This window comes from Nanorana parkeri, unplaced genomic scaffold, assembly GCF_000935625.1.
Source record: "Nanorana parkeri isolate BGI_ZX_2015 unplaced genomic scaffold, ASM93562v1 scaffold87, whole genome shotgun sequence".
Classification (NCBI taxonomy): domain Eukaryota; kingdom Metazoa; phylum Chordata; class Amphibia; order Anura; family Dicroglossidae; genus Nanorana; species Nanorana parkeri.
The window spans coordinates 1,734,458-1,748,098 of record NW_017306355.1 but is presented as its reverse complement, the minus strand read 5'-3'; the positions used below and the strand labels follow the sequence as shown (position 1 = coordinate 1,748,098).

At 40.7% G+C, this 13,641-nt stretch overlaps 1 protein-coding gene across 1 annotated transcript in view; it reads left to right on the top strand.

The window, feature by feature from the left end:
- Positions 1–13,641, top strand: part of GRK6 (G protein-coupled receptor kinase 6) — a 58,161-nt gene that overhangs the window by 18,653 nt on the left and 25,867 nt on the right. The window contains exons 5-8 of the mRNA XM_018552389.1: positions 1,791–1,891; positions 2,073–2,165; positions 2,302–2,365; positions 12,220–12,360. Coding sequence (XP_018407891.1) covers positions 1,791–1,891; positions 2,073–2,165; positions 2,302–2,365; positions 12,220–12,360 — 399 coding nt within the window. The remainder of the gene's footprint in view (positions 1–1,790; positions 1,892–2,072; positions 2,166–2,301; positions 2,366–12,219; positions 12,361–13,641) is intronic.

Here is a 13,641-nt window from a genome sequence, read left to right as displayed (position 1 = left end):
TAGTAACTATTTGATGTGTGTGTTTTTGGGTTTTAATGATTTGGGGGCCTGATGGGTATAGTAGTTCACAGTTGAAGGCCCACTATTGATTATCAACTAACGCAATATATAATGTGGTGTTCATTTATTGTTTTTTTTTAATAACAGTGGGGCACTGAGATACACTGCAGCTGTTTCGTTATCCACTGGGTGGGGATATTGATAGGGTATAGAATAGGAGCCCATATATTTATACACATATAGGCGTTTCTACCTAGGCTGCTCTCTAAAGAAAACAGACTGTAAAAATGCGCACACCTTTTGTACTGAGGAACCTGGAATGTGTTCAGTGGCTATAAACATGAAGTTTAGTTGGTCTTTAACGTTCATATTTAGCTGCTTTTTGTGTTTCTTTTTATTAACATATTTAGCTGATTTTTACAGACACTTTTAACTGTGTGTAACTTAACTTCATATAACCATTATAGCAATAGTTTATTCCAGGACTTTGCCTTATAGAGATGGATAAATGAATATAGACACTAAAAAGCTCTGTGGGAGCCAAGAAAAAAGTGTAGAGGATCAGACACAACTGGAGTGACAAAGAATTGAACCTAACTATAATAAACGTACATGTTTAGGCTCCTTTTTGTCTAATAGCAATGCCAACTGCCCATGGTTCCTTCTAGGTCATTAAACAGGTTTCCTTAAGAGGTTAGGAAGAATGTTTTAGGGCCACTGGGAAGCTAATTTTTTTTTGTCTATTAACTAATGTACTTCTGCACATCTCCGTGGGTTATAAATACTCCTGCTAAAATGTATGTACCACTGTATACATATAATGTATGTGTATCCTGATGAGGAAAGTGCCCACATGTGTATCAGTAAATCTCCTTGTTATTCTACGTTAAGACAAATTGGTCTTGGCTGAATTCCACAACAGGAGAGGATTTGCAGGGATCACAACCTGAAAAAAGTAGTTTCAGGGAGGTGCCCTCTGTCCAGAACACCCCCCTAAATGATGGCAGATAATAAAGAAGCTGCCGTCAGAATAAATAAAAAATTAGCATAGGAATGAATAGCTAGATTGCTATTGGCTATTTCACTCTCCAATAGCAAGCTGGCTATTGCACCTGCCCTCTGCTGCGGTCAATCAACAGGGGAGGACCTGATTGAGAACTCCAGGTCCACCTCTGCTGATTGACAGCAGCAGTGGGCGGGTGCAATAGCTAGTCTGCTATTGCAATATGCAATAGAAGCCTAGCTATTCATTCCTATGCTGGTATTTTTTTTCTCTTACTGACGGCGGCACTGATGTCGGAAAAAAAATAAAAAATAAACGGATAGCAGGAAAATATTTACTCTGCTAGATTGAGCAAATTAAACCTTTCCAGGAGAAAATGTTCCACTCCTGGGCGGCCGGGAGCCGCTATCTAATAGCTGGAGACTCTCGGAACGTCCAGGAGAGTTGGGATGTCTGGATTTGTGGGAGACCTCCTCTGTGTCCTGCCCCATCATTTGAGGGAAAACCTCTCTCCATTGTAGTCCTGAACATACTTGTATAACACCTTGGAATGCCTATGCCTTTATTTAATGTTCTGTGCTATTTAGTGAAGGTCATTGGTTCTTTTCTCAATGTATGCTTTTCTTTTGTAATGTCTGTCTTTATGTGTGTCTAATGTGATAATTCGTGATCCCACGAATTATACAGTGCTGCATACATTACATGAATTTACTGTTTAGAGCTAGTTTATAATTAGTTATAGAAAATCTGCTGAGCTACTTTTTTTATTTTTTTTCATGTTTAACAGAGTGAAGATTATATCACAGAGGTCCCCGAGCAGCTGGTCACTGGTTGTCGAGACAGCTTGGAGAACAATCCATGCAAAGAACTGTTTAAAGACTGTTCTAAGTAAGCCAAGGCTCACAAATGGCATGTGACTTATTACAATACTCTGTATGAATATGAAATTAATTGTCTCAGTCTTATGACAGTATAAAGTAATCTTAAGGGACATGTATACCCAACCTGGTCTTGGTAGTAGTATTATCTTCTCCTTTTTTTACATTTGTATGTTTTATTTTTCTTTCAGACTTGTCCATGACTTCCTCAGCATGGCTCCATTTTCAGACTACCTGGATAGCCAATATTACAATCGCTTTTTACAGTGGAAATGGCTAGAGAGGTGAGCATTTAATACAGTCCTGCCAAGTACTTTTACTCCTTTTGGGCCTGAATGCGACAGATGTAGAAATAGGTGTGAATAACGACACATGAGATAGTATATCCGTTTCTCATCCTCTGCTTGTCATTCTTATCAGGCAGCCGGTCACAAAGAATACATTTCGACAATACAGAGTTCTGGGCAAAGGAGGATTTGGTGAGGTAAGAACTAATATGATATGACATTTAGTGGACCCTAAAGGACAAGTCTAGATTTACCTAAACTAATGATAAACCCCCCTCCCCCCCCTCCAGGACCTCATAACTTAACTCGACTAATTTCCACTCCCAACCCCCCCTTCCCATCCCAAGCCCAGCCAGTCACTTACTAACTCTGGCCCAGTGTTTTATATCCTCTTCAATCACTGGAGATCCTCAATATATGGCCATCATTCAAGTCAATGAAGAGCAGAAGGGAACTTAAATCCCAAATTCACCTTTTGAAAAATAATAAATGCACACATATTAATGAGAGCGGAAAAAAAATATGCATTTCTTATTTTTTGCATTTCAGCCTTCAAAGCATTGCAGCCACAACCAGTGGATCGCGGTTGCAATGCACAAGCTCCTGCACACTATTCCTTCAGTCCCTTTTTGTTTGAGGCAGGAGGAAGTAATCTGTGGACTACAAGTCCAGTGACAGCACCACATTTGTGCTTTATTGAGATCTATGAGTCCCTCTTTCCATTCACAGATCCTGTGAATGGATGATGCAGCTGTGTGGGTGGAACCACGCACAGCCTTGGCAGATTAAAAAAGGAAAAAATACAGGATTCTGCAAGGAAGAAAAAAACCTATGTGTGTCAGCTGATACTGCACAAATGAATAGAGATGAGTTTATGACGCAGTATGTGCTCTCATAGGCAGTAATGAGAACATCACATGGCATGCCACTGAATGGCCATCTTTGTTTGCAGTATAGAGCTGCTTATACAACCAGTCAGATTCACTCTTTCATTCTGTAATGTAATCCACGAAGGTATGAAATACATGACTGACTGGTTTCTATGGACAACGAAAATAATTCTTCCCTCAAGACCTTTAGAGATGAGGGCCATGTTCTGCACCTCCCCATTCTTTCTCTACGGCTTTCTTTGAATTATCTGTGTAATGTCTTCCCTCATGCTGCCAATTACTAGCTGTTCTAGTTAAAGCAATCATAATCCAAATTGCATGCTTTTAATGGACTATTTGGAGATGAGAGAAGAGCACTTCTAATCCCAGTAAATAGAGTTGGACATTATTCAAAAAGCTCTGATAATTTTGCAAACGTACTAAGGAAATGTAAGAGTACCAGTTAATGTTTTTATAATCAAAATATTTAGAAATTCTTCTGTGTTTCTCTATTGTTGTATAGCTCAACAAGGGATTTTCCACATTTGTCCGTTGGCTAACAAAATGCTTTCTGCTGTAAGCGTTTGCCATAATGTGCAGGTATGCACATCATACCATAAACAATTTTTACTAACCAATTGCTTTTCTTTTTCTCAAGAAGAGGGGATCTCTCCATACATCCAAATATGCAACAATGTCAATAAAATGTAATTTATTAAACTATACTTTGTCTTGGTTTTTTTAAAAATCATAGAAAAACATGTATCAAAACATGAACAAACATTAAACATGAGGAGAGCACTCGGCTGAGTGAGATTGTATTCAGCAAAACAAATAAAGTGATCCCGACAAAGTAAATTCATTACAGGGGTGCACCGATCACTTTATTTGTTTTGCTGAATATAATCTCACTCAGCCGAGTGCTCTCCTCATGTTTAATGTTTGTTCATGTTTTGATACATGTTTTTCTATGATTTTTAAAAAAACCAAGACAAAGTATAGTTTAATAAATTACATTTTATTGACATTGTTGCATATTTGGATGAATGGTGAGATCCCCTCTTCTGGGGTGTTCTTTTTCTGTTCTAATTATTGAAAGGGGGCTCACCATGAAATACTAATTTAATTACTTAGTATACAATCAAAAGTTTTCCTTCCCCCATTTATATATTTTCTACGAATCTTCAAAAATCCTTGCCAGATGATATTGTCCCTAAAGAGTAGAGAGACCATTTCAGCTCTTATTGATGTGGTGCGTGCCACCTCAAAAAAGAATTAACACGATTAACTATGCAGTGGAGCTACCCCTGCACTTCAAGGATTAGCTGCTTGTCTTGTTCTAGGGGCTGGATTAAAGAAGATATACTTACCCGATCCTTGATGCCACCTGTTTGCTAAACTACGCCCGGCAGCCTCTTCTCCCTTGTTTACCGGCAGTCGAAGTTTCACTGACGTCATCATGTCTAATGCTGGTCCTTTACCTGCATTGAACATGAGGGTGCCAAGGGACATACCACAGCCAAAGAAAGTGGAGGTGGAGAGAGGTGAGTGCTCACTGCCACAGGACCAAGGAACAGGTGAGTATATCTTCAAAGCAATTAACCCTTGTAGTGTGGGAGTAGCCCAACTGCAAGGGTTAATTTTGTTAATAGCCAGATTTCCTCTTTTTAAAAGTGGAAGAACAGCCTGTAGCTTCTTCTAGCACTGTTACTGCTCTGGAATCCCTCAGAGACCCCAAAAAGGAAAAAAAAACGTTTCCAGTGTACACCCTACTCCAAGGCATGAAACCTCCTGCTCTCCACTGCTTACTCTTCCCTTCTCTAACTAGTAGATGGATGGTCGCTGAAGACTATCCTGTCCTTTGTGATCTATCGCTCTATCTATCGATGTATAGATATAGATCGATCTATCTCTACTGTGTATACAAGAGGTCAACGAACCTGCCTTAAGGGATAGTCCGAAGCAGGAAGTTTTAGATGTATTAATGGGATGAAAGTAAACAATGTGAGAAGTTTTGTTAAAGATTAGATAAGGAACAGGGAGTGAGAGGAAAGGAAATAAATGTTTATGGGGTTTTCATGTAATAAAAATTTACATTTTAACTTGGGTGTGAAAAATAGGGGGAAGCATTTTTGTTCTGGCAGCAAAAGAGTTAAGAGTACTTAGACCCTTCACATTGGTCCTTGCCTCAGTGGATGCTATAATCTATCGTGCCGGTCACAGTCACACGGATACACACTTGGCTAAGGTGTAAAGTCAGTATGAGTATATGTTTTTTTTTTTAAACATGTCTTTATTAATTTTCATTCCACCAACAGATGGATAAAGTAAATCAAATACAAAAAGACAATAACAAGACAGTGACAATTCTCATGTATACATCTCATGGTTACAATGATGTTATCAGACACGTATGTATGAGTATATGTTAAGGCAGTGAGAGGAAATTGAGCATCTAAAGGAAACCCACCCACGTAATGCAGCTAGTGTTCTCATGTGCGATGACCCAGAAAGTAATCCATACAATGCAGCAGTATCCACAACCGCACCACACTATTGCCCCACACATTTCCAATACAGGGTGATAGCTGGATTATTTTAGAATTTACATCCAAATCTGTATGAGGTCTGGATATATTATTCATTTTTTAAGTGCTTTAAAAGTCTGCTTGAAAGTCTTGCTCGCAAGTCTCTAATTGTATTCCTCCACACTTTATTTTTCCCTTGCACAATGTATGCTCATACCTAGGTCAGATAATTTGGGGTTTAATTACTAAAGGAGAAGAGCATGTTCACTTTGCATCGTGAATGTTTACTTTGTGAATGAAGTGAAACTAAGTAAAAATTTATTTTTCAAAAATGCTTAATCATGTGCAAGGAAAACTATTTATAAAATGTATTCTTTAATGGAGAACTATGGGGTTAGGGCTTTTCCACATAATGGGAGGACACAAACTAGCATCCTCCCGTCACCGTAAGCAACATTTTTACTGTAATGGCCTGTATGTCTACTAAGAAATCGCTGGTGCTGCTGTCCCCTCCTCTCCCTCTCCCCTAACCCTGCACTAAAATAAGCAAGGTCTGGTCGTTGCATTATGCGTTCCTTTCTCTTTTGTAATAATTGTTTGATAGTAGTAGAACAATGCACCTGTGAGGAAAGAAGTTAGTGATGATGACGATGATTATTCAGCCTAGGAAGAGGACCAGTCTCCTGGTATCTCTTCCAAGCTCAAGGACACTATCTCCATCCTTGTGCATGCGGGTCTTGATTGTTTACAGTTCAAACCACCTGCCTTTACTTTGCCAAAGGTCGCTAGTTTGAGTTCCCTGAAAACCTCCAAACCTGACACATGCTCTTACAGCCGGTGTTGTATGGTGACTGGGATCACCCTGATAAACTTTTACTGTTTACTCTTGCTAAACAGTTTGCTCAGCAATACCCTATTAAAAGGGCTGTCCCTGTTGTAGACCCTGCCATTTCTTGTTTAAAAGGAGGGGGTGGATGCCAACAAATTCTCAATCTTAAGATCCGCCATGGGTTTCTGCGAGTACAAAAATTACAGGTGCAATCTGGACATCAAGGATGCATATTTGCACATGGCCATTTTTCTTGCCCATCAACCTGCATTTTACTGTGGTGCACAACACTACCAATTTGTTGCCCTGCCATTAAACCTCCCCACTGTGCCTCAGTTCTTCGCCAAAAGTGCTGGCCCCTGCTTTAGCTCTGCTTCAATCTTGGGGCATCACCATAGTGGGCTACCTGGACCAGAGAAGTCAACCAAAAGCATTGTTGTCCAACATCATCAGACGATAGAAACTGTTCAGATCTTTGGATGGATCCTGAACCCCTAGAAGTCATTGCTGGAAGCCTCCTATCTGTTGGAGTACCTGATCCTGGTCTCTTGGACATGACCCTGTCCAGGGCCTTCCTTAACCTAGAAAAGATCCAATCTCTCCACTCTCGTGCTTGGACCTTGTGGTACAAGAGTTGTGCGGCCACTTGCTTTTGAATGAAGGTGCTAGGCTTGATGGTAGCTTCCTTCGAGGCTCTATTAGCACAATGTCACTCCAGACTGTTGCAGCTCAGAATTCTTGCTGCATGAAACAAACTTGCTCAATCCCTGGATTTCCCCATTCACTTGCCCTAATGTGGTGTATCTCCAATCTGGGATTGGAATCGGGGAAATCTTTCTTCGCGATATACCGTAAGGTGATTAAGATGGATCCCAGCCTGTCAGGAGGAGTCCTGGGAAACTCTTGGTTCAAGGGACCTGGTTGGTGGAGGAATCTGATCTTCTGATTAGAATCCTAGAGCTCCTAGAGTTTGTCCCTTTTTTTTAATGCTAGATCCCCACGTTACAGGGCCACCTGTCCAAGACTCAATCAGGCAACACCATGGCTGTGGCCTACATCAATCAAAGGCTGGGCAGCAGAAGTCGCATAGCTCAAATAGAAGCTGACCTGATCCTGGCTTGGGCTGAACTTCATGTTCTGGCCCTGCTCGCCGTGTACATCATGTGGAAAATTGGCAGGTGGACTCCCTCAATCATCAACATCGTGATCCCAGAGTTATTTCGGAACCCTTGTCTCAGGTGGGGTACACTGGATGTGTGCCTCTTGGCATCCAGGTTCAACAACAAACTGATAGGTTTGTCAGCAGGCCCAGGTATTCCTGGGCCTTTGCTGTACATACCATACAAACTATGGCAGGAGCTTTAGCACTTTTTGGGCTTTCCAGCAGCAGGCTTCAGTTTCCCAAATTTGCACTTGGCCCTCTGTTCAGCCTTTTGCCAAGTTTTACCACGTGGACATTTAGGACTTTGCAGATGTTGGCTTTGATTCTTCAGACAGTCCTCCATGGTAATTATTTTCTCAGGCCTATTATCTGTTGATTATTATGCTGGCTGCTTTTGGATGTCCCATTTGCTGAGGAATTAACTCCTTATGTCGTGAAATTAAGAAAACGGTATCTTTGTCTTGCCTGAAAATCTGTTTCCTGGTCCTCTGTTCACACTTTTGGCAAGTTTTACCAGGTGGATCTGCAAGCCCCTGGGGATGATAGCTTCGACCGCAAGGTTTTTTAAGGGGACCTCTAATATGTGGGCCCCTGTTTCCTGTTGGGATTAGTTGTTTTCACAGGCCTTTTTGCCGTTGTTTGCAGTGTTGCCTGCCCCTCTGTTGGACTGCTTTTGGACGCCCCATTCATTGAAGAATTAACTCCTTATATGCTGTGATGTATGGTCAATAAAAACACAGGATTTTTGCCTTACTTGTAGATAGTGTCTTGGAGTACATCACAAGACCCTCCCCTCTGTTTTCTGTGATCCACTCTTGTAGTGCTTACTACAAAACAGAGGCAGGCTGGGAGTGGGAAGTGTTATACAGGGCTATCTTAGAGCCTTGATTTGTCAGTGTCCAATTAGTTACATAATTAACTTCCTTTTTGACCTGTGTCATGTAGAGGTTTCTTCTCCAATTTCACTGCAAAAGTGAAAATTCACTTGCAAATGTTGGATTTGCTATTGAGCCAACCATCTGGGACTTGTCTTTCTTTCAGTTCCTTGGTTTGTAAAGCAAGTGTCACATATGTACATTATTCATACTATACCCAGTAGAACTTCCTTAAAAAAGCAGAAACCACAAAACTACACTCAAAAATCTATTCTACTTCATGTTTATAGTAGGATATAAATACATCTGCTGAAATGTACATTTTAAAGAGTAAATCCACTTAAAAAAAAAAAAAAAAAGATGAATAAAAATCTTACATCAATGTAGCATATATAATTGTCGCACAATCCATTTTGTAATTTAATGTTATTAAAAATGACCTTTTCAATTAAAACTGTAGCCGCCTTAATATTAATCTGTCAACAAAATTCAGTGCAATATAGTGACCAGGAGGTATTTTTGTATAGCACTCCCCCGGAAATGTCGCTTCCTGCTTCTGTGATTGACTGACCGATTTTCCCAGAAGTCTGCACTTAAATACAAGCACAATTTTAGGCATTCATTGCAATAGGAATTTAATTTCTGGTGAGGTACTCCCTAAGGGTTAATAACTACTAAAGGGATGCCGACATTGCACCTTTCCTTATTACAACGCAGGAAGCCCACCGGCTGATTATAATGAACCGAGACACATTCAGGGATCAGTTTGGAAAGGACATGCTGCAACAAACTGCTATTTCTTTAGAACAGAAACTGGCAAACAAAAAAGTTTGTTTTCCTTGCAATGTACACCAATCACCCAGAGAGGATTTTTCTTCTTTTTTTTTTATTCCTCCTCAAAAGTTTCCCTTTAAGGATTTTCCCACGTTAGTACTTTTTAATAATTATTAGCTGGTTATAAATAAATTTGGTAGGGATAATTCTTTGGTTGGCTATTTCACCTGGAAATCAATAGTTGGGCAACGGTCATGATGTACTGTCTAGTATGCAGAAAATGTCCCTGTTGGTTGTATATAATTAGCAGTAAGATTTATTTAGGAATGGAATGCATATCTAGCTGAATTAGATTAGAAAACATTCCAACATTGTTTGTTTCTTAAGATAAAACCAAAGATAGAGATGAAGCCCTAAGGGATAGGGGCCTATCTGATTTGATTATCCCAAAGGCTGGGAAATAGTCTTGGAAAACCTATCATCACACCTCGAAAACATATTTATCACAGTGTGAGGCAAGGAAATTCCATCCTAGAAAGTACTATGTGGAACAAATCCTGTCTTTTCTCCAGACTGGTTAGCATTTAGCCTTTGGTACCATCAAGGTTTGAATCTCAGCCCTGGCAGTTCTTTTTCAAAGACTCTCACTCCTTAGTAAAGGCCTTTTATACAGGGTGTCACTCACATTCTCGGTCTAGTTCTGACGGTTCTTCAGAAACCTCCAAACAGGGGTATTCCAACTTTTACTTGCTTTATTTGCTTTACTTTTTGCCATGTTCTCTGAGAGGTGAGTTTGGAAGTTGGCGGACTTACTCAGGAAACAACACTTTCTTGTCCAACACCCAAGGAATCCTTTTTTTCTTGAGGTGGTTTCTTCCCTTCTTCTTACCCAGCACATTGTTCTCCTTTTATCTTGCTACACAACACCTCCATTGTCTGGATGTGGTATGAGCAGCAGTTTGAGTCTCTCAACTACAGCTTCACTTAGATGGTCAGACTGAGCTTCCTCTCCTTAACATACAATGCCTCAAAGTCTTTAATCCTTTTGTTAGGACAGACAGGGATTTTAGTTTACAACTCATAATAAAATTTACTAGTTCAGCCACCTTCTGTCGTAAGGTTCTTCAGACGACTCTGTAGGCTCTATTGAGTGCCCTCTACCAACCTTTTGATTTTTGTGGGCATGTAACTTTCGTTTGCTGTATTGCCTGCCCCTGAGCTTGACTGCTTTTGGATATCCCAATGTACCTGAATACCTAATCCTGTGTTGCTAAGAAAGTACGATGTCTGATTTGCCATAAAATCCTTTATGTAAATTACATTAAGAGATCTAGATCACTACCCGCTGTTCATTTGATCCGCTCCAGCTATTGCTTTGGTACAAGACTTCAGCATGATGGGAGTAGGAGAGGTTATACTGGGCTGTCCTTAAGGTTTTTGTTTGCCATTTTCCAATCTCCTGAAGGCAGTAGCATATCCCTATGTACCTGAGTATGTAGTCCAATGCCCCTTCATGCACTAGAAGAAAAGGGTTTTATGGTAAGTCGCAAAAACTATTTTCCATTCAGATCAAATTTCTGTCTGTTTATTGCTGACTGTACTGCTGGGTATAGACAATAGATGGCGCTGAACATGTCTGCAAAATCTATTCACCCAATAACCTTCATTTTTGCAGCGTTTCATAGATATGAACACTTATTTCAAAAAATTTCTGATGCCCTCCGCACCACTTTTACAGAGAATCGCAGTAGCCACTGGCCAAAAACTCGAACCTGTAGGGTATCCTGGTAGACCAATCATGATGTTTCTCCTACTTTTTTTGCAAAGACTATTGGATATATTGTTGCTTGTTTGTTTTTTTCTTTTTTTCCTCAACAATACATTTCAAAAGATATGTGGCACTCGCCATTGGTGTCTTCAGAGGGAGCGTAGACTTGTATAGAAGAGGTTTGCACGCGGAGATCCCACACTTATTCCTCTGTGTTATCACAGCAGCGGGTCTCGGTGCCCATAGCCGAGGTAACTAAATCCACACCATCCAGAAAAGGGAATCCAGGGCACTAACAGTAAATCACTCTTAAATATTGTATCAAAAAAAACAATATTAGCAAGAAAACAGTAAAAATCATGCAGCCAACGACCGTTTTCCATAGTTAGCACATTTTCTCAATGCACTTGGTTCTACCAACAATCACAATAAAGAAAAGTAATTTGCCTATAAAAAAACATAATAAACAATAAAAACCATCTGGACAAATGTCTATCGTGCTTACATGCACACTTGCTTAAGGCACTTGGATCTACGTACACTCGGGGCATGCCTGGTTTTTATTACACTCAGGTGTTTCATTACTCATATCCTCCCTAGAGTGAGGTTCCATTAACCCATGCTATACCTCCTGCTCATTGCTCTGTACTACATTTCCTGCACCTCCTTTTTTACTTTTTATCCGCTACAACTCTATAGCTCTATACTACACTTCCTTCAAACAGGCTTGACCTGAGAGTAGGTAGAGCCAAGTGCCTTGAGAAAATGTGAATTTACTGTTCTCACATGTATCAATGAGTGAAACAGTAGCAAAGACTACTAGTACTCGTGCTTTCGAGGACCATTTTTTTAATGCACTCTAAAACCCTGTTTAAAAATAAACCATCATCTTGGACAATGTTTGGAGCAACTATATCTTGATCACTCAGAACAACTGATGTGAATAAAAGTGAGCATGCCCGGAGAAATGGTCATTGGCTAGATGTTTTTTTTGTGTGTTTTAGTCTTTGCTAAAAAAAAAATGTTTTTTATTGTGTAAAAAAGAGAGTAGAAGAGGGACTTTGCCGTGAGTGCTCTCGATTTTTTTTCCTTCTTTTCCTGTTCAGTTTAAAGCCGGTTGCTGCTTTGTGACCAGCAATTTGTGGAGTGTTTTCTGCACATAGACAAGCAAAGGAAATATTTAGTAGCCAAAATATTTGTTAAATCAAAACTGACATCCTTCTCTTTATTAAATTACTGTATCTAGGTTTGTGCCTGCCAAGTACGAGCAACAGGCAAGATGTATGCATGCAAGAAGCTCGAGAAGAAACGCATTAAGAAACGGAAAGGGGAGTCCATGGCCTTAAATGAGAAGCAGATCTTGGAGAGAGTCAACAGCAGGTTTGTAGTAAGTACAGATTCATCCATAGTTCTAGGGATCGATGATAAAGCAGGCAAGGGGGCATTGATTACATAGAAAATGACTGCATCTGTGTGTATAAAGGAAAAAGTTAAAAAAAATGTATTGGTATTTGCAGATAGGGTAGTCCTTACACTTTTTTGAGTTGAATATAGGCACTAAATGGTCTTTGAATTGTGAATGCTTACTCTGCTTACACTGCCAATGGTTGCACAAGAAAATGTGATTTGTGTCTTGTGAAATCCATTTCTTGGAGTACATCACAGGATGCATGGAGTTAATTCTTCAACGGATGATTTCAGATGATTGGACACTTAGACAGCCTGATAACCCCTCCCACTCCCAGTCTGCCTCAGTTTTGTAGCAAGCACTATAAAGGTGCCCATACACTGCTCGATTCTCGTACGAGAATCGGGCGAAATCCCGCGATCGTACGAGAATCGAGCAGTGTGAACTAAGACGTGCGACCGTTTCTACTGTACGGTCGCACGTCTTTTGTCGAGCCAACATGCTTGAAAACCAGCCGAGAATCGTACGATTCTCGGCGGGTTTCTAGCCTGCTAGCCCGATAGCTGCGGAACGGGCCAGTGTGCGCACACTGCCCGTTCTGCATTGCCGTCATCGGAAGCCCGCCCCTCAGCGGGGCGGGCTTCCGATGATCGCAAGTACGATCTGCCCGTCCAAGGTGGGCAGATCGTACGGGCTTTTAATGAGCATACGACCATCGCAAGACAAAAGTCTTGCGATGGTCGTAAGGTGTATGGGCACCTTAAGAGTAAATAACCGAAACCAGCGGCAAGAGTCCTGTGATGTACTCCAAGAAGTGAATTTTACATGCAAAAGTAAAAGGGTTAGTTCTTGTTTTCACAGCCTAACAGACGGGGCCCACATATTAGAGGGCCACCTAAAGAACCTTGTGACTGAACCTAGCATCCACAGAGGCTTGTGCATCCACCTGGTAATACATGGCAAAAGTGTGAACAGAGGACAATGCAGCCACCTTACAAATTTAGGAAACTTAAGCCTGATGGGGAAAGGCCCAAGAAGTACTAATGCTCCTAGTTGAGTGAGCCCTTACCATAAAGGGGGAAACTTTACCCTTTTTTAGGATGCTTTGGAGCAGGACATTTTTTTTTACCATCCTTATTATGGAAGTCAGAGGTCACTTTAGAAAGAAATGAGGCCTTAGGCCTCATTTTGTGAACTTTTGGTATGAGGCACTGGATCCAAGTTTCGGAAATGTCCCAGACCCAGGGGGCTGAGAAGGCT